Source organism: Camelina sativa, chromosome 14 (genome assembly GCF_030686135.1).
Source record: "Camelina sativa cultivar CO46 ecotype springtype chromosome 14, ASM3068613v1".
NCBI classification, from domain to species: Eukaryota; Viridiplantae; Streptophyta; class Magnoliopsida; order Brassicales; family Brassicaceae; genus Camelina; species Camelina sativa.
The window spans coordinates 31,809,798-31,835,274 of record NC_141893.1 but is presented as its reverse complement, the minus strand read 5'-3'; the positions used below and the strand labels follow the sequence as shown (position 1 = coordinate 31,835,274).

Genomic DNA, 25,477 nt, shown 5'->3' with positions numbered 1-25,477 from the left:
AATCCCGACTAATTGGTTAGACACTAAATCTTCTCTGGACGTCTAATTAGGGCCTAAAGTTTTTGAATATATAAAATTATTATTTTAAGTACAAATGATCACAACTTTTTACTTGTTGTTGGTTCAATTTGTTGAGTGAGTGAGTGGTTGACTTGACTATTAAAGATGGAGGACCAGGAGACGTGTTAGACGGGATATGTATGTTTTTAGTGCGATGCCATTGACCTTGACTTTACTTCTAGTTTTCTTTTCTACTCTTTTATAGTTGTTTCGAACTTTCGAACCATAAGCAAGCTACTCCCAATTTCATTCGTACATACATAAATTAGGCCTTTTGATCAGAAAAAAAAAAAGAAAAGAAACAACAAAGGTTGGTTTATTTCAACGACAAATATGTTTGAGGGCTGATATTGTCGTTTGGGCCCAAATATTTGGCCCATATAGCCACTGAGGCAGCATTGGGAAATTGGAGACAGTGAAAGAACCAGAGAAAATGTTCTGAAAACCTCCTCTAGGTTTCGAAGATAAGAAATTAGTAGGTGATGATGATATAACAGAGAAACTACATAGAATCTAAAGAGAGTTTCAGTGAAGATTAAACCATTTAAGCCATCGATATGACTTTATTATATGAGCTTACAAAAATGTACGAAAAGTTAGGTTTAAGAAACAAGGACTAAAACAACAACAATAGAAATAACTACAGACGATAAAGACTGTTTAATTTTCATCAAGACATAGAATTTCTCCACCTAGAAGGTGTTCTTCCTTTAACAAGCTTCGTCTTCATATTACCAGGAGTCTGAGTCACATACTCAAACTCTTCACCTTCTCCATTACCACCAAACTCTTGATCACCATTTGTATTTTCCACAACGCTTACACTTAAACCGCTCCTAAATCCCAACTTCGTCCACCTAAAAAACCCTTTCTTACCACTAGTACACGTACCTTTCTTCTCAATCAGCTTATGTAACTGCGTTTGCATCGCTTCACACTGGCTTTTCAGGTTTGCCATATCCTCTCTCAACCTTCTTATCTCTGCGTGCTTAACATTTATCTCACGTTTGGACATGCACCGCGCAGGACCAGACTCTGAGTAGTGTGAACCAGAAGGGTTAGGGCTGCTCCTAACACCACTGAACGATGAGCCACTCCAGTCAATGTTGCGATGACTCAGATTTGTCTGCTCAGAGAACAAAACTTGAAGAATAGTTCTAACCGGTAAACGATCGTTCTGTGCAGCGTGAAGAGATGCCTCCATTGATAGCTTCTTGCTTTCTATTAGTCCACAAAGTCTCTTCCTTTCTTGCTTTGTCACTTTAGGATGTGCCTAAACAATAAAACCCAAAAATTAATATGATACAAAGCCACCAAAAATTAGGCTTCAAGATCTCAAACTCTCTATTATAAGGACTCTCACATCCCAAGTAGGAGAGGATATAAAATAATATAAAAGTGGTGTTGGACTGATTACTCATTTTCAATTAGTTTTGAGTGGGAGTCCCATTTAACTTAATATTTACCTTGAGATAAGTGTCAATTGCTCGGTATAACCCATCTTCATTTGCACGAGCATGGTAAGGGAGAGCTTCGGCGAGGGACATAAACTCCGGGAGGCTTAAATCGCCATCTAAAGCGGCTTCAGCTAAGTAAGAGTCCACAAGCTTGGCCACTTTAACTAGGGAAGCACCAGATTTGACTCCTTCGTTGTCTAGTCCCTAAATTTCTTAACCAACCGAGTCACGAGCTCAACGTCAAGCAATGTCCCGCAAGTGTGACTAAACGAAGGTATCATTAGCTCCTTGAGGGAAGCTTGGTCAAGCTGCCATGAAATCTTAGCCTCGAGCTCCGACTTGTAATTTGAATTTGCTCCGACCATGTTGGCCGTTCTGAGAAGACGAAGGAGGAAGTTACAAGGAACGGAATCTTTCTCCGGTGGGATGATACCTATTAGTGTTTCGACTAAGAAACGTTTCTTCATCATGAAGGCAGTAACAGAGAAGCTCTCTGATTGCTGTTGAGGTTGCGGATCATCAGGGTTTTGGACTACGTCGGAGAGGTCAGGGAGCCACGTGGAAGCGTAATGAACGATGATGGAGCCGATGAGATCAGGACGAACACCTTTGGATTTGATTCCGGCGATGGTGTTAACGAAATAATCAATGTCAAGAATGCAACCATCGTCGAACAAAGAACACTCTATTTTTCCGGTGGAGTTTGACGGAGATTTGGTGGAGATGGTGGCAGACTCCGGCGAAGATGTTTTGTCCACCATGTCGTCTTTGGTTTTATCACGGTGGAAGTTGTGTAGTGTATGTGTGAGTAAAAGTGGGGTTACTGTACTTAGTTTTATAGAGTGTGTGTAAGCAATTTAGTTTACGTTTGCTCTGTTTCTTGAAAAGTCTTACATTGAAACGTCATCGTCTCACCATGACTCCAATGTAAAATTCCAAAGGAAAGAACAAATTCTTGCCGTTTCCTATAAAAACAATCAACTTAGATTTCAGAAATCCAAATAAAATTTATTGAGATTTTCATTTTTTTGGAATTTTTCATTATGCATGAAAGGCACAAACTTTATATGAGAGTTTTGGGAATTATGTTAACCTTAAATTCAATGTCTCGCTCAACCAACTTAAAACAAACTAGAATACTTTAATTGTTTCTGAAATTTTCGTGGTATATGTCACATGAACAGCGATGTGGCCGGTTGTGGAAACATTTTTTAGATGAACAAATTATACTAAAACAATTACAAGATCGATGTTTAATAAGCTAGTTTTTTCGATATGATTTAACTAGGGTTAATGCAATATTTAAACGACACGGAACATTGATATGAGATGGTCAGATGGGCCATATAGCTGTTTGAAGGATATAATCCTACCGTTGGACATCATGAATGAGAGGCTGAGAGGCTGAGAAGAAGATAGTGATGAAGAGGAAGACAAAATCTTCTGTACTAAATGTAAAGAAAATGCATATTTAGAAAATATACATAAATTTAGAGAAGGAAAACGTAGAAAGGTGGGAACATGGACGTGTTCCTAATAGTTTCCAGGACAAAAATATAGTCGGAAATCAGACAAAAGATATATTAAATTAAACATCTTCGATTCTTCCATTTTTATGATAAGGACCACATTAACATTGTATTCTATATGTGTATGGTTCTATTGCAACTATTATACGATGACCTTGTCGCGTGTGTTACTGTTATCACACATCGCAAGAGCCAAAAATTAACAAAAAGATTGTACCTTTACAATTTTGTTTCCATGCTCGTTGTCTCATCCTATAGATGACAAAATGGGATTCTCGTAAGCTCTTGTATATAGGTTATTACATCAGAAAACAAAACAAAGTCATGGATTATAATATCAATATACATTTCTACTCATATTCTTGTAACACAAATGTAGGTTTGAAGCGGTTTTAGTTGGATCCATACTTCTTAATTCTTAAACCTTTCATCCATCCAGTCTCTTATTTCCCTCATCATCATTCTCGTCTAGCTCTCTTGAAATCAATGAATGCTACAATTCTTCATGTGTTATGTCAGTCAGCGCTAGGTGGCTTTTCATGTAATAACTTCAACAATGTAGGTGGTTAAAGCCATCATATAAATCTCAAGTCTCCCTATCTACCAAATTTATACAAAACTAGTAGACTACGTTGAGTTGTCCCCAAAACATTTGGTGGTGACACATATATCAGTTTTGAATAGCAAAAATACAATAGCAGAAACATATGAATAAGTTGTACTTGCAAAATGTCTTTACAAAGTAGTTTTCGTAGATTAATGACTTCATACATTGGATTGGAATCACTTTATGGAAACGTAAAATCTTTGTTAATGGAAAAAATAACGAAATCAAGAATTTAAAACGTACATAATATAAGTCGTGTACTAAAAGTGATGTATGAAAGCCACAAACTTAATATGATTCAAGTTGAAGGGATAAAGAACGTAACACGGAAGTCTTAGCAGGTAACAACACGTTTACATGACTAAAAAAGATATGAGATGGGCCAAACGACTGGTAGGGTACAGAATCCTACCGTTGGACAGGATTGAGAGGCTGAGGAGAAGATAGAGATAAAGAGAAAGACAAAGTCTTTCTCTTCTTATAATGCCAAAAATGATAACATCAATAGGTACAAAGATGGGAACGTGGACGTGTCTTATATATTCCCTAGGACTATAATGTACGTGGAGATAAAAACAGAGTAAAATAAAAATAGACAAAAGAAACTTAAACATCTTCTCTTTTGAAGATGAAGCCTACATAATCTTATATAATAAGACAAGGTTTTTTTTATCTTATATAATAAGACAAGGTTTTTTTTAATTTTGGCTATCGATGCGACATCTAGCGTTCAATTTTTGCGATACGTATTACTTTACATTAATTTCAAATTTGACCCTTTAAATTTAAATTTATTTACTTAGAAAAATTTTCATTTCTTTTATTTTGATCTACCAAATCTTAAATTATTTTGGGTTTCTATTATTTGATATTATTTCATATCAATATTCTATATAGTTTATTTTGGAAAAAAAGTAATCCATACAAGAATATATTTATTTTAATATTTACAATTTGTAAATTCTTCACTAATTTTTCTTTAAATTTCTTTATTTTTCGTTTACCAAATCTTTAATTATTTTTAGTTTTTTATTTAGTATATTTTATAGCAAAAATCTCTATAGTTTACTTTTGTTAAAGAAAAAGTAATATATTTTACAAGAATATATTAATTTTAATTTATACAATTTGTAAATTCTTCGCTAATTTTCCTTTAAATTTCTTTACTTTTCATTTACCAAATCTTTAATTATTTTTGGTTTTATATTTAGTATTATTTCATAGCAAAAATCTCTATAGTTTACTTTTGTTAAAAAAAAGTAATATATTTTACAAGAATATATTTATTCTATTTTGTTTTTACGATATATAAATTCTTCACTATTTTTTTTATCACAACCGCAACTTTATTAATTAACTATTTTAATCGGTTTCACATGTCAATATGTACTATATATTAAACTATAATAAAGTAGATTTCTGAGAAATTGTCATTTGGCACCACTCTATGTTTTAACATGTGTCAATATTTCAATTTTAATAAAATAAAAGATACATTATTGCTAATTTAAAACTAAATTGTTTACACACAATTTTAAATTTGAGACATTTTATTTGTTCAGTTTCTTTAGGTTATATTTACTTCACTCAATCAATTACCTTTAAGACATTATAGGTGGACGTTTTCTTTTATTCAAACCGTTCATGTTGCAATAATGCAAATGACAAAATTAATTACAATTAATATGTTTTAGAACTGTATTTATTGCCATGAATGTGTTTACTCAGAATAATGTGTTATATAAGATCTAATGCTCACATGACTAATAATGAAGAAAACGATCATGCACTATATGTCTTTCTTTTCCCATCATTTTCCATGGTATTTTTTTATGAAGTTTTTTTAATAAAAAATGATGTCTTGCAGTATGATGATTAATAGATTAATAAATCGATGACTATTTGAAGAAATCATATACAAAGCAATGACAATGTTTTTTTATTAGTATCAGAGTCTTGCTAATATTTATCATCCTCTTTCAAAGGATTATGTTTTATGATAGTCATGATTTATTATTTTTACATTGTTTTGTAATGTGTTTTTTTCTTTTACTTTCAAACTATAGTTGGAAGTCTTTAGTAATGAAGATGAGCCCAATGCTCGACTCCTAAAGCACAATCTCTCTGGCTTTGAACATTCACTCATAATATTGAGCTCAAATCCTCTGATCTTCAACTACAATATATTTATAAGTTTATGTTTGGTAAATTTACTTTGTTTTTCGTTTTTAAAAGTTTTTTTATCCCCATTACAAAAAAAAAATATTTTACTTTGTCTAATTTTACCGTGTAATGCATATATACATAGTCAAAAGATCACATACTTCTTTATGCCTCTTTGGAATCACTTCCCAAACTTTACAACATCATTTCGCATTACATAGACCTATTGTAAATATTTAATATATATATATGTAGATATTGTAATCTCAATACTTTCATCATAGATATATGTCAATCGTTAAAAGTGGTGTAAATTAACAAGTAGATTAACCTATACAAAACCAAGACTACTTTTATATCGCATTGGAATTGTTTGAGTTACCAATCATACCTCATGTCTATTTTCCTATAACCTTTGCTACATCTATCATTATGCAAAAAAAAAAGCTTATATAATTTCCAATGGTTATCTATATTTTTTTGGTTTGAATTTCTATTTTACATTTAGGGTATAATTTTGAAGAGATATGATTTAGTATTTAGAGTATAAGATTAAAAGTATGATGCTATTTTAGTATTTTTAGAATTTTAGAAATGATGTGATAAATTTGAAACGAAAACTTATTTTTATGCAATTTGTGAAAATTATCCTTTTTTTAATATGCACACTTCATAATTATAAACTTATAAATGTATATATTAAAATTCTTTCCAAGGCATATATAAATAATATCATGTACATTTCATATATAATTTAATAAAAAAATTATTTTACATATAAAATATTTGATTTTATAACATGTGTAACTTTCTAGTATTCAATACTGTATGGTCCCGTTTTGATTATATATTTTTTTTGGTGTCCCCTTTGTGTTGTATATAATAATTCGCAATCACAAGATTCACAACCATAACCACAAGCAAAAAATTCACAAAAAAAAATTATACGTTTATGTTGATTCCATGATTATTAGTATAGGTTAATCCAAAATTTAGAGATGATAGTATAATTTCTGTAATCCATTATCCATGATATATAGGTTACTACATCACAAGAGTCCTGGTCTTGGTCCTCTTGGATTACAACAAACAAATCAAATCAACTATATGGATCATAACATCAATATACATTTCTCTTCATGTTCTTGTACACACAAATGTACCTTTTTTCAAGCGGTTTTAGATCCATACCTCTTGATCCTTTCGTCGATCCACTCTCTCATATCCTTCAACACAATCTCAACGTTCTCGTCGGGCTCTCCTTGAATTAGCGAATGGTACATCCCTTCATAGATCTTCAATGTTTTATCAGCGCTCGATGCCTTCTCATATAGTAGCTTCGACGATGTAGGACATGATACTCCATCCGCTGTCCCGTGCGCCGTGAATACCGGAATAGTAACTCACCCGAAGTTCTCCTGAACGTATTGGGTCTTCCTCAGTAACTCTCTCATTGTTCCTACTCTAGGCTTCCCTGTGTATCTGCAAAGCAAAATCCACACTTAATGTTAAAGACTCAAACTTTAGTACTTGATGACACCCTGATTATATCACAAAACTACTAATAAAATAACTGTCAATAGTACCTTTGCGGGTTAGATGCGATGATCTTAAGCTTTTCAGGGTCCTTAATAGCCTTATCAACGATCTTATTATCCGGCATTGCCGCCCACGTATCAGCCAAACCGAAGAGAAGACCGTAAGCAAAAAGGTGAGGCCTGCTTGGTTTCATATCCTCGGGGATAACAAAGAGAGGAGCCGTAAAGATCAATCCAGTCCAAGTATCAGGTTCGGATTGAAAATACATGAGAAGCGTCAGAAGACCTCCCATAGACTCACCAGGGAGAAAAGCTGGAAGATTCTTATACGGATCACTAACACGCACATGCTTGAAGAAAGCTAATGATGTTGCTGCAACTTTCTCCATATCACCTAAAGAACCAAAAAACCAAAACCAAAAATCCAATCTTTAATCACCAAAATCCATATAAATGTCTTGCGTAACACACTAAAGATGGTAATTTAACTAATCAATTACACAAAGCCATAATTTTTCTTCAAAATGTTAAGTAACCAACACACAAAAGATCCAATCTTTAATCACCAAAATCCATATAAATGTCTTGCATAACACTAAAGATTGTAAATTTAACTTATCAGTTACCAAATCCCAAATTTTTCTCCCACATCACCTTTAGAACCCAAACCAAAGAAAGATACAATCTTTAATCACCAAAAGCTATAAAAATGTCTTGCTCAACACTAAAGACAGTATATTTTAACTTATCAAATACAAAAATCCCTAATTTTTCTTCAAAATCACAAGTAATCTCTCTGCTTTTGCCTAAACATTAACACATTCAATCCCTAACCTCTACATGCAATCTCAATTTCATTTTCCAAGTAACACATCAGTGCTTCCTCCTAAAGTCTCTAACTTGTATATTACAATTTGATTTCCTAAAGAAAAAAAAAAAGATTTTAAAAACAGAGTAAATATATAGAGCGAAGCGAACCCATGTAGCAGCGGATGCCATCGGAACGGCCGTGACCAAGAAGATCGGCTGCGAAAACAGCGTAACCCCAAGCTGAGAAACTGATACAGATCTTCTGAAACATCCAGCTAGAATCAGATCCGTAGCCGTGAGACATATACACCGTCCCTTTGATCTCACCATCTAACGGTAAAAAGCTCTGAGTGAAGAGCTTGCCGTTGGGTGTTTCGAAGTATGATTTGCTGTTACGCACTCCTTGTGAAGTGTAGTATTCTTCCTCCGGCATGTCTCCCCAAAAGTTCGGTGGTGGTGGTGGCGGAGTATTCGCCGGAGCTGCTGAGCTCTCCGCTTCTGACGGCATTGTTTTTGACTTTTGATGTTTTTTTTTGTTTTTTTTGGTTTGTGTGTTGGTAAATGGACAATAGAATGATAGTACATTCCGATAGAGGTGCATCGATTTGCGTGCCAGAGAGAGTTTTAGGCGATTGACGATCTCTTTGTAAACCGCCGCCGGAGTTTGGTCTCACGCCGTTCGCCGAGAATTCCCCTTTCTCCCTCCTCTTTCCTTTCTTGTTTTGTTTTTTTTCGTTCTCCTTAAAGATGGTGGATCCCCCAGATCCACGAGTTCCTCCTAGATCTACATCGCTCTCAGCCTTAGATCCACCTCTACCTTCTTGTTCAGATCCAGATCTACCTGCTAGTTCAGATACGGTTCCTCCTCAGCTACCCTCGCTTTCGGGCCCGAACTCGCAACATCTCCCCAACTCCTCCTCCACCCACACTCAAGCAGAACGTTTCAAGGCCTCATTAAGAAACCTCAAAAAGATCGACTCGCCGGTAACGATGGAAGATGGAATTCCGGTGGTTCAAGCTCCTGCCTCGATCTTACTCAAGACCGCAGATCAATGAAAGGGTCACATTGTGGCAAACTTTCATGGTCTGATTCCTCCCTCGGCAAAAATATACTCAGATCTCAACCCCGTTTGGGGAAAATATGGAAACATCACCATTCATCAGGTTTCGGATACCTCGTGCCTCATATTGATTCCCTGTGTGAAGACTAGGGATTGGGTCTTACAGATAGGATATTGGCAAGCTGGGAATTGTGCATTCCATGTCTATCCGTGGTCGATTGATGCCTCCCTTCAGGTACAGGAACTCTCTACGGTGCCAACATGGGCAGTGTTGCACAATGTTCCGCCTCAAATGTATTCGTTCTCAGGAATAAGCGTAATCGCAAGTGCTATTGGAGAGCCTCTGCACACCGAGAAATCGAGGCTGGATCCTTATTATCTTGGTAACACCAAAGTAAAGGTGGAAATCTCGCTTGATAAGTCACCTCCTACAACGATCATTGTTAGGGACGAGCTCATGAATTCTGTCAAGGTTCACGTATCTTACCCACGCTTGCCTCCGAAGTGCTGTAATTGTAACAGGTTTGGACACTTGTTGAACAGATGTCCCAAGCCTCTTATGAAGAAGAAGGCTGTGATGGATCGTAAGAGTGGTTTTTCGGCTGGTGGAACTGCAACAACTGACACGACAATCCCACTGGGTTCAGGGACAGAGACTATCACAGAACCAGAGAAGTTAGAGTCTGAAGGAAAGGCTGCCTCAGTACCTTCCCCTGTTAAGCCCCCAGATCGTCCCCGCACCCTGGAGATGGGAGGTTCTTCTAGCGGGTCAGTGAAGGGGAGAAGTAGTAGTACTCCTCCGGTACAGAGAGCTGAGAGATCTGCCAAGCTTGAATCTGTATCGGGTCCTACTCCGGATATAGTTGCGGGTTGGATGAAGGAGTTGGAATCAGAGAAGATTTTGACCTTGAAGGATCAAATTCAGGAACCGCCTTTCGAGAATCATCAAGCGGTTTTGCCACTACAGAATCAGTGGGTTGAAGTTGGTTCTAAAAGAAAGAATAAGGGTAAGAAGATGCAGAGTGTTGCAGACACGCCCGTTGGGTTCCCGGGGGCGTTGAGTGCTCGGAAGTTTGCTAAAATGGAGACTAAGAAGCAATATGGGCCTCAGAGAGGTGAGGATAAGCTTCAGATTAGGAAGCCGTGTCCAGAGAAGTACAGGATTTCTCCTCCTGCATCAGATTCTCAGCTTAATCGGGGTAGTTCCCCGGTTAGTGACTGCTAATCCTTTAAAGAGCATAGCTCTACCTTCGCTTTTGGGTTATAGATGACGAAGGTTTTTTGTTGGAATATAAGAGGTTTAAACAGCTTCTCGAGACAACGCTTTGTTAGAAGTTGGATGTCTAAAAATAAACCGGTTCTGGGTAGTCTTTTGGAGACACATGTCTTGGAGGAGAATGTGGATCAAATTTTTCGGGCTTCCTTTCCAGGGTAGAGAGGAGATTATAACTACCAGTTTGCGGAGAATGGCAGAATTTGGGTGGTCTGGGACCCATCGGTGTCTGTCATTTGTTATTACAAGTCAGCTCAGGTTATGTTATGCGGAGTCTTCATTCCGGAATCGAAAGAAAGTTTTGCAGTAGCTTTTGTATATGGTTATAACACCTTGCTTCAGAGACGGGACCTCTGGGAAGATATCACAACAATAGCTAGTAACTCTCCTGCCAAGGATTTTCCTCTAATGATTATGGGAGATTTCAACCAGATCTTAACAGCTAATGAGCACTATTCTATACTTCCCCATCCTCTGCCTCTAGCGGGTATGTCGGAGTTCGGTCGATGTCTCGAGGATAATGGTTTATCAGACTTGTCGAGTCGAGGAGCCTTTTATACGTGGAAGAATAACCAACCCGATGATCCAGTGTTGAGGAAGTTAGACAGGGTTTTGGTGAGTGATAAGTTCAGAGACTCTTTCCCGAAAGCTATAGTCAGTTTTGATCCCCCGGGAGATTCAGATCATTCTCCTGCTTTGGTGTATACATCCTCCCATATTCAGAATAGTAAGAAATCTTTCAAATATTTCTCCTTCCTGTCCACTCATCCAAGGTTCAAGGAGGTGATCGATGCAGCTTGGTCTGAGGAAAATGGGGTAGGCTCCGCTCTATCTATTTTGGCTCAGAGATTGAAGGCAGTAAAAGCAGCTTGTAAACAGTTGAACAGGGTTGGTTTTAGCAATATACAACAGAGAACCAAAGAAGCCTTGGATCACCTTGAGTCCATTCAAGCTGAGTTACTAAGATCGCCATCGGATACTCTTTTCAGAGAGGAGTTTGTAGCTCGACAGAAATAGAACTTCTTTGCAGCTGCTCAGGAATCTTTCTACAGACAGAAGTCTAGGGTGCGGTGGTTGGCTGAGGGGGATGCTAACACAGCTTTCTTCTTCAAGTCAGTTATTGCTAATCAAGGTAGAAACTGCATCAAGTTCTTAAGAGGGGAGGATGGAGATTTGATTTTTAATCTGGATCAAATTAAGGATCTCCTTGTATCATACTATCAGAGACTCCTGGGCTTTGAAAACGCGGAAGTGCTTCCCTTATCCGTAAGTGGGATTAGAGACCTGGTTTCCTTTAGGTGTTCTCCCGACTTGGCAGCTCAGTTGGTGACCATTCCCTCGTTGGGTGATATAAGGCGTACTATCGTCACAATGCCTAAGGCAAAAGCTCCGGGCCCTGATGGTTTCCCTATGGAGTTTTTATGGGAAGCATGGGATATAGTGGGGCGAGAGGTTGTGGAAGCTGTCCAAGTTTTTTTCACCTCTGGTCACCTCCCACGGTACTTTAATGCCACCGCCATTACTCTCATTCCAAAAGTTCAAGGAGCCGACTCCATTCCTTTGTTCAGACCGATATCCTGTTGTAATACTGTATATAAGATTATAGCAAGGCTCCTCAAGCAGAAATTGAAGCTCTTCGTTGCGGATGCTGTACAAGGGAACCAGGTAGGGTTTGTTCAGGGTCGACATCTTTGTGAGAATGTCCTTCTGGCTTCTGAGCTAGTTCACAACTTTCATGAGGATGGTCCTACTACCAGAGGGTGTCTCCAGGTTGACCTTGCTAAAGCATATGATAATCTGGATTGGAAGTTCTTGCTTAATATTTTGGTGGCCATCGACCTCCCTCCTCAATTTATAGGGTGGCTCAAAGAGTGTTATACTAACCCCTCGTTCAATATAGCTTTCAATGGTGAACTCATAGGATTCTTCCCAGGCAAAAAAGGACTTCATCAAGGAGACCCTCTCTCGTCCCTGTTATTTGTTCTTGCAATGGATGTTCTAGCTAAGAAACTGGATAAAGGAGCTCTCGATGGTCGTTTTGGACTGCATCCTCTCTGTCTAGCTCCTGTGATCACTCACTTGAGCTTTGCAGATGACATCTTAATTTTTTTCGACGGTCAGCAATCATCTTTGGACGGTATTCTCGAAATCCTTGAGGAATTCAGGATTGAATCAGGGTTGGGGATCAACAGGACTAAGACAGCGTTGTTTTTGGACGGTGGAGACTTTAACGCTAACCAGACAGTGGCCAACAACTCGGGTTTAGCTCAAGGGTCCTTTCCAGTAAAGTATCTAGGGGTTCCTTTATCCACCAAAAAGATGTCCCCGCAAGACTACCAGCCTCTCTTAGATAAACTCATGGTAAGATTCAACTCCTGGACAGTTAAGCGTTTGTCCTTTGCGGGCAGACTACAATTGATCCAGTCCATAATCTACTATATTATCTCCTTTTGGGCATCAATATTCATTCTACCTAACGCAGTAATGGAGAAGATTGAGTCTCTGTGTAATGCATTCTTATGGAAAGGATCTCTAGACTCAGCAAGAGGAGCTAAAGTGTGTTGGGAGTCTGTATGTACTCCGAAGGTGTGTGGAGGTTTGGGTTTAAAACGTCTAGCCCACTGGAACAAGATTTTGGGACTTAAACTCATCTGGTTAATCTTCACAAATGGTGGTTCCTTGTGGGTGTCTTGGGTGAGGAGACATTTAATTCGCAACCACTGTTTTTGGGAGCTAAGTAGACCAGTTACAGGAAGTTGGATCTGGAGGAGACTATGCAAGCTTCGACCCTTGGCTCGACCTTTCATCGTTTGCGAACTTGCTTCTGGTATAACTTGCAAGTTTTGGACTGATAACTGGACATCTCTAGGTCCTCTGATAGATATCACAGGTCCCTCTGGACCTAGAGTATCGGGGTTACCTGTCTCAGCGGTTGTTGCGGATGCTGTTTACCAAGGACAGTGGTGGATCTCCAATTCTCGAAGTCGGAATCCCATCATTCAACTGCTACAAGCTTGCCTCCCGTCCCCCCCTCTAATGACTACATCTATAGACGAAGCTACAGATGATCGGTTCCTTTGGAAAATAGGTCATGCTCCAGCTTCAGATGCCTTCTCAACTTCGGCTACTTGGGATTACCTATACCCTGAGGGTACGAAAGTGGATTGGTATGATTCAGTGTGGATCAAAGGGAGAATTCCCAAACATTCTTTCATAGCATGGCTCAACGCAAGACACCGACTCCTCACAAGGGACAAGCTGATACGGTGGGGGTTGTCAGTTCCCTCACACTGTCTCCTCTGCAGTAACCATGCCGAATCTCGTCAGCATCTGTTCTTCGATTGCTCCTACTCCGGGGAATTGTGGCAGTACTTTCTCGATAAAGCTCACTTATCCTCCCCATCAGGTTTTGAGGATAGATTAAGGTGGTTAAAAAACCCTGCTAGGGACAGGAACATCGCTCAGATACTTCGCCTTGCCTTTCAAGCTTCGGTGTATCTTATATGGAGGGAACGTAACTTAAGACTTCACTCTGCCGTCTCAAAACCAGTATCGCTGTTGTTATTGGAAGTCAAGAGCATTCTCAGATCCCACTTGGGACATCTCACACTCAAACAAAGGACTATCCTTCTGGCTTCAACTCTCTTGATCACTTTGTTTGGAGTGTTTGGTGTAATATCTTATCTCTGTAACTTTCTCGGTGTAGGTGTTACTCGTTTCAGGAGGCATCGTTGTATGTTTCAGTCTCTTGTTTAATGAAAGTAAGATTTAAAAAAAAAAAAAAAAAAAATGGACAATAGAAGACTGACGACAGCTACTGCAAATGCCTATTAAATACAATTTTCCAGTCCCTTCTTGGACATTCAATAAAAAAATACAATTTACTTAAAACAAATATGGCATGTCTCTCCAACAGTTCGGTGGTGGCGAAGGAGTTACGTTGAGCTCTCTGCTTCAGATGACATCGTTTTGATTTACTAGGGTTCCTTGGGAAATTTTTGGTATTTTAATCAACCCAATCAGTAATCGTCGCTGTAAATTGATTTTTAATAAAACAGATTTACAAATATATAGATGGAGTTATTGTCTTGGATCACAATCTATAATTATATTGCGGTAAAGTGTTTGAGTGTTGAAAAGTATAGTTCGTGGTGTAGGTATTGAGAAAATCAAGTAAAACACAAACTCAAGTTAAGAATCTCAAAAAAAACAAAAAAACAATTGAATAGAGAAAGAAAGAAGTATTATATACGTATGTGAACATCTTTACAAAAACAAGTCAAAACTCATGACAATTCGAGTATGACGTAATTGTTAACAACACATGCAGTGTTGCTTTTTAAGGTCTGTAAAATATGTTAAAAGTTGGTCATAATCAGGAAGCTTAGGATGAACGTGTCGAGTAGCTAATCTTCGTTGTTCTTCGTCTTTTGCCTTCACGGCATTAATCTGATTTACCATCTGGTCTTCATCAGGAAGCCTTGGTTGAACTAGTAGTTCTTCCTCTTCTTTTGCCTTCACGGCCTTAATCTGATTTTTCATCTGGTTGTAATCAGGATGATGAACGTCTTGATTAGTTACTGCCTTTTGTCTATCCTCTTGTCCTTCCTTCTTTGATGACCTTCTTCTTCTTTGATGAGTCCTTTTTTGCGTCTTGTAATACGTTATACTCTCCATGTCACAAAGCTCTTTTATTGATGATAAAGATGATGATGATGATGATGATGATCTTCTTTTTTCTTCACTTCTTTCTTTGAATCTGAATACTCTTTGATCTTTTGCCACTTGAGCCTCTTCTATATAATCATCCTCCATTGATCTCTCTTCCATTCTAATCTCTTCCTTTCTTATCTCTTCTTCAAAATCCGTGAGGCTGAATTTATAAACTCCGTCAGGTGATTGCTTATCCAAGCAAGCATTCAAAGCCATTAATCTCTTCTCTTCCTCTTCCTCTTTATCCACCTAAACACACACACAAGTCCAAAAAAAATATGATTCAAAGAGAAAAATAAATAAATTTCTAGTGATCAATAAAGAGAAATTTAACATTACCTCAAACCTGAACGCTTCTAAACGGTGACTAAACTCCATAGCTATTTCATCCAATAGTGATGATGATGGTGCTCTTCTCTCTTCTTCATTACTCTCTCTAGATCTGAGTACTCTCTGATCTTTTCCCACTTGAGCCTCTTCTATATAACCATCGTCCAATGATTTCTCTTCCTTTCTTATCTCTTCTTCATAATCCTTGAGGCGAAATTTATAAACTTCGTGTGGTGATTGCTTATCTGAGCAACAATTCAAGTGCGAATCCATTACTTTCGTCTCTTCCTTTTTATCCACCTAAAAATACACACACACAAGGCCAACAAAATTGTGATTCCAAGAAAAAACAATATTTAGTAATCTTTAATTATTATAAGAAGATAAATTACATTACCTGTTTACTAATCTCAGGTGTATATTTATGCCTCAATGCTTTTAAAGCGTGAATATACTGATTAGCTATTTCATCCAATAGAGTCTTCGCACCTTCAGTATCCGAAGGTATCAAAAAAATTTCTTTCATCTGTGATTTAAAAATTTGCAAATTATTATAGTTAATGCCGGACAAAAGAAAAAAAAAAAAAAAAAAAGAGAAGAATGTAAAAAAGTTTGAGAAGGTTGAAACCTGGAGGTTAACAAGATTCCCAGGGCGGAGCTGAAGAGCACTTGTTACATATCTTTGACCATAACGTTGAGAAAACAGCTCTTTAATGCTAACCAGTTCACGTAGTTCTTGTCCACAACTCGCGGAGGCAAATACAAGACTCGAAACTGCTTCGTTAATCTTGTCATTAGACAATTTTCTGCATGTTCATTATCCAATAATATATTAGTGCATGTTTTTGTATTTCAAGAAAAGTAGAACCAAGAGAGAAATAAATTAAAATATGTATATATAGAATTATAGTATATATGTAACCTGTTTTTTTCAATGTAGGGGATGTGGTGGATGATGAATTTAGTGAACCGAAGCAACAATTCGTATACGATAACCGAGTTTTTGACGAGGACGAGTTGTTCGGTTCGACGTAGAGCATTTATGAAGTCATTGAATCGGATGAAGATAACGATGTCCGAACGTAGATCTCTTGATAATGCCTGCTTCTTGCTTATGAGTAGCTTAAGACGAGATTGAAGCTGTTGCAACAATTTTTCGCATGTGGAAGCTGTTCGCCATCGACGACAGAACAATGAATCAAACATGATGAATCTGAGTTTGTGTTGTACGTGGCAGCTAGCAACCTTGATGGGTATTTATAGAATAATTATGATTATATTATTTTTTAATAAATTTTTTATTTGGATAATTCAACCCAATCCTAAATCTAATATTATCTCTACGAAAGTTAAAAATAAAATAAAAAATGGTTTCTTTTCCTATCATCGTTCCAAGAGAAATCTCTCTGACCACTTTAAAGTTACAAAACACATAAATAAATTAAACAAAAACAAAGCAAATCAAACAAATATGGTAATCTTGGTCAACCTTGTGCCTTGTGAAGTACTGTGATATCGATTTCTTGTTATCTAAGAAACCGCTTCCTAGATTCATAAAGAATTTGTTTTCAGTTCCAGATAACTAAACACTTCAATGGATTCTTTAAACAATCATTGAGTTCATAAGACTTCAAATTCAATAAGACATCATTGGGTTCAATGGATTACTCTTAATTCACCTCGGTTCAGGTGAGAATCTAGAAGTAGGAGAAAAGCTTAATTCAATAAGAATCGTTTGAATACATCTCTTGAAACCCTTGTTTCCTGGCAATTTCAGAGTCCAAACACTCTTTTAGGTCCATCACAACATGTGTCATTGTTGGTCTACGGATTGAGGTAGGGGTTTACACAAACCAAAGCCAACTCCACCGCCTTCCACACACCGTTTGTATCGGGTCGATAATATTCTTTATGTCCCCTTCCATGAGCATGAATCCAAGTATCCAACCCATTCTGTAATATGCGCTTTCACCCGGTTTGAATCATTCACAGGCTGGTTTGTGATGATTTCTAATAAAACTACCCCAAAGCTACTTATACACATCCGTCTTCTCACTTAGCAAAGTTTGCCTGAAAAAAAATATTAACTATAGATATTACATTTCATATTTTATTATGAGTAAGATAACTGATTGATTTTACTCACTCAGGGTCTAAGTAACCAGGTGTTCCTGCAACAATTGTTGATATAGAAGATTCACCATCAACCGGAGAAGATCTAGAGAGTCCAAAATCGGTTAGTTTTGCTTGAAAAACCTCATTCAACAGAATGTTAGTAGGTTTCACATCTCTATGGACCATAGGTGGTCTACTTCCATTATGTAGATACTCCAATCCTGTTAACAAATTGTTATAATTTTGTTTCAACTTCATTTAAGACCATTAAAATCAGAATATAAGCTAGACTTTTTGTTATTTAATCACCTTGCTGCCTCCATTGCTATTTGCATTTTGTTTTCCCAAGTTAGAACATGTCCACATGGGTTTCCTGTACCGAATTTAGATCGTTTGTACTACGAAGTCCATGCACCAAATTATATCGTCTTATAGTTAAAGTGTTTACCTGACATATTCTCCCTCAAGTCTCCGTTATCTCCATCATCACAGTAACCCACAAGTCCCACCAAATTTCTATGGTGGACTCTTAAAAGTAGTTCAACCTAAGAAAGATATTAGAAAATTTAGCTCATCGCTTGGATAGACAAACAACTTCTAGTGCTTTCGACCCTGGGTGATAAACGTTATGCTAATGGACTCCAAACTTGGTTTGCTACACGGACATAGGGGTGTAAACAATTTTGCTTTTATGTCTTGTTAGATTAAACTCAAACATGCAGATGTAAAACGTTATTTTTTCTTTTGAATACAATTTAACATTTTATTCAAAAAAAAAAAAAAATTAGAAACTTAATTTCCATTTCAAAAACAAAAGACTAATTAATGGATCTATTTCTGATTCACATGTTACCTCAGCTTTGAAATGTTTATAATCTTGATCAGCTGATGAATGAAAGAGCATTTTTACAGCTACTTGAGTGTAACAAAAACACTCTTGGATTTTTACAACTATGCAACAAAAACACTCTTTGGATTTTTCATACAAAAAAAAAAAAAAAAAAAACCACTCTCTTGGACTTGGTTTTGAATTGTAATTAGCAATGACATTGAAACTCACTTCATATTGTCGAACATATCAAACTTACGAGATGAAGAGACTTCGACCTTAATTATTTCGTGACGAATCGATTTGACTTAGATAGTAACGATTGAGGTTATATGATATTTGAGAACTCAAAAGGTAGTTGTTTGTTACGATCCCTACTGGTAAGTCTGATGATGCGGCACAGAGATTTCTGTGTTTGTTGATGTGAATACATTGAAATATCTTTTTATTAGAAGTAGATATTCACATTTTCATTTAGCTTTTTAATTTAATCGTCCATTTACGTTTTCTTTTTTGACATTATTGGGTGGCAGTGTGGCACACGTGTAAGTGATGGTGAAAATCTTTTAATATTGTTTTATTATACATTTTCCCAATATTATTATTTTCTTATACATTAACCACAACCAATAATTTAACAAAAGAACTGTACCTTATCTTTATGCATATGTAGGTTAAATCCAGGATATAGGAAATGCATGAATGGCATAGATAAGATTTATATAATCCATGATATAGATAAGTTATCACATCACAATAGTCATGCTTCTTGAACTTGGATTACAACAAAAGACAACAAAACCAGTCGGATCGACGATATGGGATCATAACATCAATATACATATTTATCTTTCATGTTCTTGTAACACAATAATGAAACGGTTTGTTCAAGCGGTTTTTAAACCATACCTCTTAACCCTTTCATCAATCCATTCTCTCATATCCTTCAGCACAATCTCAGCGTTCTCGTCCGTCTCTCCTTGAATCAGCGAATGGTACATCCCTTCATAGATCTTCAATGTTTTATCAGCGCTCGATGCCTTTTCGTATAGTAGCTTCGAAGATGTAGGACATGTTACTCCATCCGATGTCCCGTGTGCCGTAAACACCGGAATCGTTACTCGCCCGAAATTCTCCTGAACGTACTCGGTCTTCCTCAGTAACTCTCTCATTGTTCCCACCCTAGGCGGCCCTGTGTATCTACAAAAGCAAAACATTATATTGTCAATCAAGCTAATGATATCGTAAACGGTTGCTTCCAAGAAGTAGGTTTATAGTACCTTCGCGGGTTAGCTGCGATGATCTTAAGCTTTTCGGGGTCCTTGACAGACATCCCAACCATTTTCTTATCGGGCATTGCAGCCCACGTATCAGCCAACCCAAAGAGGAGACTGTAAGCGAAGAGGTGAGGCTTGCTTGGTTTCATATCGTCCGGGATAACAAAGAGAGGAGCCGAAAAGATCAAACCGGTCCAAGTACCAGGCTCCGACTGAAAATACATGAGAATTGTCACAAGACCTCCCATAGACTCACCAAAGAGAAAAGCCGGAAGATCCTTATACGGATCACTACAACGAACATGCTTAAAGAAAGCCAATGATGCTCCTGCAACTTTATCCATATCACCTAAAGAACCACAAAACAAACACAATACTTTAATCCACCAAAACCGATTGATCAAAAAGATTTCAAAACAGAGTTGTGTATAGAGCAAACAAACCCATGTAGCAGCGGATGCCATCAGAACGGCCATGACCAAGAATATCTGCGGCGAAAGCAGCGTAACCCCAACTACAAAAACGCATGCATATCTTCTGGAACATCCAGCCCGTATCGGATCCGTAGCCGTGAGACATATACACCGTCCCTTTGATCTTACCATCCAACGGTAAAAAGCTCTGAGTGAAGAGCTTGCCGTTGGGTGTTTCGAAGTAGGATTTGGTGTTACGTACCCCTTGTGATGTGTAGTACTCTTCCTCCGGCATGTCTCCCCAAAAGTTCGGTGGCGGTGCCGGAGGAGTTGTCGGAGCTGAATTCATCGTTTTTATCGTTCTTTTTTGTTTTGTTTTTTTATTTATTTTGGGGTTGGTTTGCGGAGATGAGCTACTCATGAGTTTTGTACTTTGTATATATACAGATACAGCCTATTGAACAAAATTAACTAAAGAAATATATAATTTATATATTTTAGATCTTTTTTTCTTCTTTTGGGGATAAAGTATATTTTAAAAAATGCTTTAATAGTATAATATCAGTGATCAAGTTTAATAGTAGAACAATGTTCTAAACATAAGCCGTTAAGAGTTAAGACAACCAAAACCACTTGAATTTTATATCTAACATTATACTTTAATATATACATTAATAACTAAATATTAGAGAGACACAATTACAATTTTTTGTTAAAGGATCTTTATATATTTTATATGGAAGAAAATATTCATTTTTTATATTTACTTCTATATAATTGTCATATTCAAACTTTCAATCTATTTTATAGGAATCCTTTTTCAGTTTATCTAAGAATTCAACAACAAAATTTCATGCATGAATTTGAGTTCGTTATCATAAATAATTGTTTATTTATTTTTTAGACAAACTTATTTTTTTTGTTAGTCATTTCGCAGTGTTGTTGATTTTTGTTTAACATAACAATAATTGAATGAATTTATATTTGTTATCATCATCTTGCCACAATGAACTAAAAGTAGGATGTGATTTAGATAACCAAGATATAGAATTGATAACGACGTAATCATTTTTCTCGCTTTCATTCTTCACCAACCGCGATTTTGGGGTTGGTGGTGGGGTCGTTCAGAGTTGGTGGAATCATCCTATTCGGTTCGTGTTGGATTTAAGTCACTTTTTCACCAACCCCGGTTCGGTTCAGTTCGGTTCGCTCGTTTTCTTACCTACCCCGTCGGTCCGGTATAATTTAGCTATCCTCCGTACCCAGTCTTATTGAAAGAAGTGATGAATGGGCATTGCTTAAAAAACTAGAGGGCCTCATTGTTGATATCGGCCCATTCATATAATAAGTCTCTTCTTAGTCAAAAAACGAATATATTTCATAATCTTATGACCAAAAAAATCCAAAATGCATATTGTACTAACTTACGTTATATTTGCAATAATTGAGAATTTAAAAGTGTTTAAGTAAAATGCAGCGGAAGCTGCAGAACAATCAAAGAGGAGGAACACAAAATCATGATGATTGATAGAAAGATAAATTAATTTGATACACGAAGGATCATAATGTAATTTATAAGAAGGTATGTATGACTCAAATATTATACATTATTATGTATTATCCTCGTATTGTATTGTATTGTATTCTATTGACATGCGACATTTGAAAACGTACATGAATCGGTGTGTACCATTTTATTCCCATTGTTGCCGCAGTAACATGCATGGGAACACCATTATTAAATTATTGACTTATTATTCTATTAGTAATAGTATATATATATATATATATATATATTTTATAAAAAGATTTTTCGTTTACTTTTTGATATATAAAGATTCTTGTAATTATCTAGTCACAAACAATATCTTGAATTTGCTCTGCCAGATCATTGTTTCACACTTATTGCATCTCAATTATCTGTACACAAGACACATCCATAGACCTAGTTTCTAGCTTTTTTTTTTTAAAAAAAAAAAAAAAAGACCTTTTTCGTGTATTACACTTACAAAATTACAATAAAAAAAAAATTGATGTTCCTTATTTCTAAAAAAAAAAAAAAAATAACATTCATGATTTAATATATTACGACATCCCTATGGGGGGAATAGTATAAGCTAATTGACCTAAGGGGGAAACAAAGACAGAAGAAAATGGCTGGAAGAATATACGAGTGAACCTAACGTTCACATGCTTCTATGTGTCACTCTTCCTCCAACACACTTTATCATTTCTTTGTCTTTGCTGTCTTTTGGTCCATTAATCATTTAATATTTTCCCACTCATTTAATTAGTTTATCTTATACAACTCATTACTATATTTTATGTACCAATTTTTTTTTATATATAATACATCAAACCGTTACAAGTTAAAATCTATACATATTTTCCTAAAAAGCTATAACGTTTTGTTTGAATTTGAAAAGAAAAAAAAAAGAGAGAGAGAATGGTGGTGAAGTTGTTTTGATTTAGCCACAGCCGGATTTGGTTTGAGAAAAGGTCGGTCCGGATCATATAAATGGCGGCGTGGAAGTCGTGGATTGTGGCGGAGAAAGCACGGAGATGTGTACGGACGGTGTTCTTTATGACAGCAATGATAGCGTCTCTGTTAGCTTCGTCTTTGCCGGTTCTGATCACGGTGGCTGATGTGGTTGTTCCTTGTCTCATCGTCTCTAGCATCACGTGCCTCACGTGCCACTCCACTGCAGAACAACTTCGTCTGTATAGTTTCAAGAGCTCTCTCATTGATGTACCACTCATCTCCTTCCTTAGATCTCTCGTCATTATCTGTACGTATTACTCCAATCTCCAAACACACAAATGTTTTGATATGTATGTATGTGGTTTCTTGATTAACTTATTAAGCTTCCATTGATGATGATGATGGAACAGGTCTCTCTTGGGTGTGTGAAGACACAAGATTAGCTTATGGTATTTATCTTGAAACTGTGATGTTATCTTCCTTTGGAGGGATACTTCTTGTTTTGGTTAAAACTTGTGTTTTCACTGTGAATTCTCATCTTGAGGCTAAGGTCTACAACCTCAAGATCTCATGGGGTATGCCAGTTTTGCTACTATCCTCTGCTGTTTTTGGCCTAGCTCATGTTGTGGTTGCTTATCGAAAAAGCTGTGGAGCTAGAAGGAAGCTAATGTACCACAAAATTGACCAAGAAGCTGTAAAAATGCTAATGCTCTCTTGTTTTTCCACTTGTTAGCTGGAGTTTTGTGGTTAGAGCTTAGTAGCTTACTCTTTTCTCTATGGTGTATTTGCAGGTTCTCTCATGTAAATCTGGTTTCTCAGGTTACAAGAAGGCTCATCGTCAATCTTTCACTCGGTCAAACTGCAAAATCTTAACCTACGCTGGTGAATTCAGACAAAACTCTTTCAAGGGAACATCTTTGGACAGAGAGGAGCTGCAACCAAGACTGCTTGCAAATGCAGACAGTTTATTCATCAAGATCCAAGGCTTAACTGTCCATTACAAGCAGTGTACTTCACAGTCTATTTCTCCTCATACTCCCTCCATTACCGTAAATGGTTCTGCAGTGGACATGAATGCGAGTAGGCTGAGAGTACTAGACAAGCAGATGTCAAACTTAACCTCCCAAACTCAGGGCAGTCATTTGCATAGAAGTTACACTATTCAGCCTGATAGATCATCGTTATATGATCCTCTGTTAGCCAGTTACCAAACCACACCCATTAGCTTGTTCAGTAAGGATGATATAAATCAAATGGTTTCTATGAACCCTGGGGATAATCTGGAAGGAGATGAGGATGTTGGTATAGTTCTAGTCCATGGATTTGGAGGAGGAGTCTTTTCATGGAGACATGTAATGGGAAATTTGTCTCATCAGCTCGGTTGCAGAGTTGTTGCATATGACCGGCCTGGTTGGGGATTGACCTCTAGGCTTATCCGGAAAGATTGGGAAAAGAGAAATCTAGCAAACCCTTATAACCTCGAAAGCCAGGTTGGTTTCTTCAAATATGTATAACAGTTGAATATGTTCTGTATAAGTTGTGAAAGCTTCTTCATTCTCCCATCTCTATTGACATATTTGATTCACAGGTCGATCTACTACTTTCTTTTTGCTCCGAGATGGGATTTTCTTCGGTGGTACTCGTTGGCCACGACGATGGTGGTTTGCTTGCTCTCAAGGCCGCAGAAAGAATACAAGCATCTACCTTAAACTGCAATGTAAGAAACAGATCCTTTAGAAGCTTATGACTTTGGTATGTTACTGCGCCTGACTATATCCTTGTTGCTTACAGATCACAATCAAAGGAGTGGTTTTGATAAACGTTAACTTATCAAGAGAAGTAGTTCCTGCTTTTGCAAGGATACTTCTTCATACTTCACTCAGGAAGAAGCACTTGGTCCGTCCTTTATTGCGAACCGAGATAACCCAATTGGTGAACCGACGTGCTTGGTGTGACACCACCAAGCTAACCACGGATGTCACGATGCTCTACAAGGTAATAACTAGTCTCACTTTATAACCATCCGTAAAGCCATTTGGGATTATGCATCTACCTTTACTTAATGCCTTTCTTGTGGGGGTTAAACATTTCAGGCTCCTCTATGTTTAGAAGCTTGGGATGAAGCACTCAATGAGATAAGCAAGTTATCATATGAGATGATACTTTCACCTCAAAATGCATCAGCTCTGTTGAAATCCATGGGAGATCTTCCAATTCTAGTTGTTGCTGGGGCTGAAGATACTCTTGTTCCTTTAAAATCCTCAAAAGCTCTGGCTTCGAAACTCACCAATTCTGTAAGTTTAATATTCTCTCAACAAGACTTTCATAACTTGGTTTTGCTATCTTGAATCTAAAGTCTTATGTATTTGTGTTTGTGTGTGCGCACAGAGACTAGTAGAGATCTCAGGTTGCGGCCATCTGCCACATGAGGAGTGTCCTACAACACTTGTTTCCGCTCTCGGTTCCTTCATTTGCAGACTGATACCTAAACTACCAAACTCCTAAACAACATAAAACCATACCAAGCCACATAAAACCATCCCAGAGAAATGAAACAACGTCTGCAAGATATCAATAGTTCTGTACGCAGGAATATGACTCTTCGTGGTTCAGGCATCAGTATATTCTTAAAGGGATCAACACTCCAACCAGAGTTGCTACAAAGAACCTTACTTCACAAAAGTTGGAGCTATGGCATTCAACTAGGCCAAGTGTATATTATTATCAACCCAACTTTCTCAAACACAACCTGTCTTTTTCTAACGAATAATGTATATATGATTCCTGTTCAGAGAAAATACAAATCCTTACCAATGAATT

The 25,477-nt window shown here is 37.1% G+C and overlaps 4 protein-coding genes and 1 pseudogene across 5 annotated transcripts; 2 read left to right on the top strand and 3 right to left on the bottom strand.

Annotated features, from left to right (window-relative positions):
• Positions 1-583: 583 nt before the first annotated feature.
• LOC104742780 (root phototropism protein 3) lies at positions 584-2,382 on the bottom strand. The gene is given in 3 exon segments (XM_010463829.3): positions 584-1,333; positions 1,527-1,723; positions 1,726-2,382. Coding segments are annotated over 3 exon segments (1,353 nt in total). The 5' UTR covers positions 2,279-2,382; the 3' UTR covers positions 584-730.
• Positions 2,383-6,815: 4,433 nt separating this feature from the next.
• On the bottom strand, positions 6,816-9,091 carry LOC104744102 (caffeoylshikimate esterase-like). Its single transcript, XM_087483228.1, has 3 exons — positions 8,333-9,091; positions 7,403-7,748; positions 6,816-7,298 (listed from the first exon to the last, which is right to left on the bottom strand). The coding sequence occupies exons 1-3, from the start codon at positions 8,763-8,765 to the stop codon at positions 7,220-7,222; spliced, it is 858 nt and encodes a 285-aa protein (XP_087339354.1). The 5' UTR covers positions 8,766-9,091; the 3' UTR covers positions 6,816-7,219.
• Positions 9,092-10,492: 1,401 nt separating this feature from the next.
• On the top strand, positions 10,493-14,254 carry LOC147928888 (uncharacterized; annotated as a pseudogene).
• Positions 14,255-19,173: 4,919 nt separating this feature from the next.
• On the bottom strand, positions 19,174-20,791 carry LOC104742779 (caffeoylshikimate esterase). Its single transcript, XM_010463828.3, has 3 exons — positions 20,206-20,791; positions 19,766-20,111; positions 19,174-19,685 (listed from the first exon to the last, which is right to left on the bottom strand). Exons 1-3 carry the CDS (start codon positions 20,594-20,596, stop codon positions 19,373-19,375), a joined length of 1,050 nt encoding a protein of 349 aa, XP_010462130.2. The 5' UTR covers positions 20,597-20,791; the 3' UTR covers positions 19,174-19,372.
• A 1,456-nt stretch (positions 20,792-22,247) lies between these two features.
• LOC104742777 (uncharacterized) lies at positions 22,248-25,475 on the top strand. Of its 2 annotated transcripts, XM_010463825.2 has the most exons (8): positions 22,248-22,964; positions 23,068-23,106; positions 23,202-23,351; positions 23,449-24,147; positions 24,246-24,374; positions 24,449-24,652; positions 24,751-24,951; positions 25,046-25,475. In XM_010463825.2, exons 2-8 carry the CDS (start codon positions 23,104-23,106, stop codon positions 25,160-25,162), a joined length of 1,503 nt encoding a protein of 500 aa, XP_010462127.1. In that variant the 5' UTR covers positions 22,248-22,964; positions 23,068-23,103; the 3' UTR covers positions 25,163-25,475. The 2 variants fall into 2 exon arrangements, with proteins under 2 accessions (XP_010462127.1, XP_010462126.2); XM_010463824.2 differs by having other exon boundaries at positions 22,478-22,964; positions 23,068-23,351.
• Positions 25,476-25,477: the final 2 nt, after the last annotated feature.

What these genes read in the sequence shown, in the direction of transcription:
- LOC104744102 (XM_087483228.1), bottom strand. Translation starts at nt 8,765, where the DNA reads ATGCACCTCTATCGGAATGTACTATCATTCTATTGTCCATTTACCAAC. An exon ending in TGGCATCCGCTGCTACATGG is followed by an intron (nt 7,749 to 8,332) that starts GTTCGCTTCGCT and finishes TTGGTTCTTTAG; the next exon opens with GTGATATGGAGAAAGTTGCA. An exon ending in ATCGCATCTAACCCGCAAAG is followed by an intron (nt 7,299 to 7,402) that starts GTACTATTGACA and finishes TTTGCTTTGCAG; the next exon opens with ATACACAGGGAAGCCTAGAG.
- LOC104742779 (XM_010463828.3), bottom strand. Translation starts at nt 20,596, where the DNA reads ATGAGTAGCTCATCTCCGCAAACCAACCCCAAAATAAATAAAAAAACA. An exon ending in TGGCATCCGCTGCTACATGG is followed by an intron (nt 20,112 to 20,205) that starts GTTTGTTTGCTC and finishes GTGGTTCTTTAG; the next exon opens with GTGATATGGATAAAGTTGCA. An exon ending in ATCGCAGCTAACCCGCGAAG is followed by an intron (nt 19,686 to 19,765) that starts GTACTATAAACC and finishes TTGCTTTTGTAG; the next exon opens with ATACACAGGGCCGCCTAGGG.
- LOC104742777 (XM_010463824.2), top strand. Translation starts at nt 22,694, where the DNA reads ATGGCGGCGTGGAAGTCGTGGATTGTGGCGGAGAAAGCACGGAGATGT. An exon ending in ACAAAATTGACCAAGAAGCT is followed by an intron (nt 23,352 to 23,448) that starts GTAAAAATGCTA and finishes GTGTATTTGCAG; the next exon opens with GTTCTCTCATGTAAATCTGG. An exon ending in ATGTCACGATGCTCTACAAG is followed by an intron (nt 24,653 to 24,750) that starts GTAATAACTAGT and finishes TAAACATTTCAG; the next exon opens with GCTCCTCTATGTTTAGAAGC.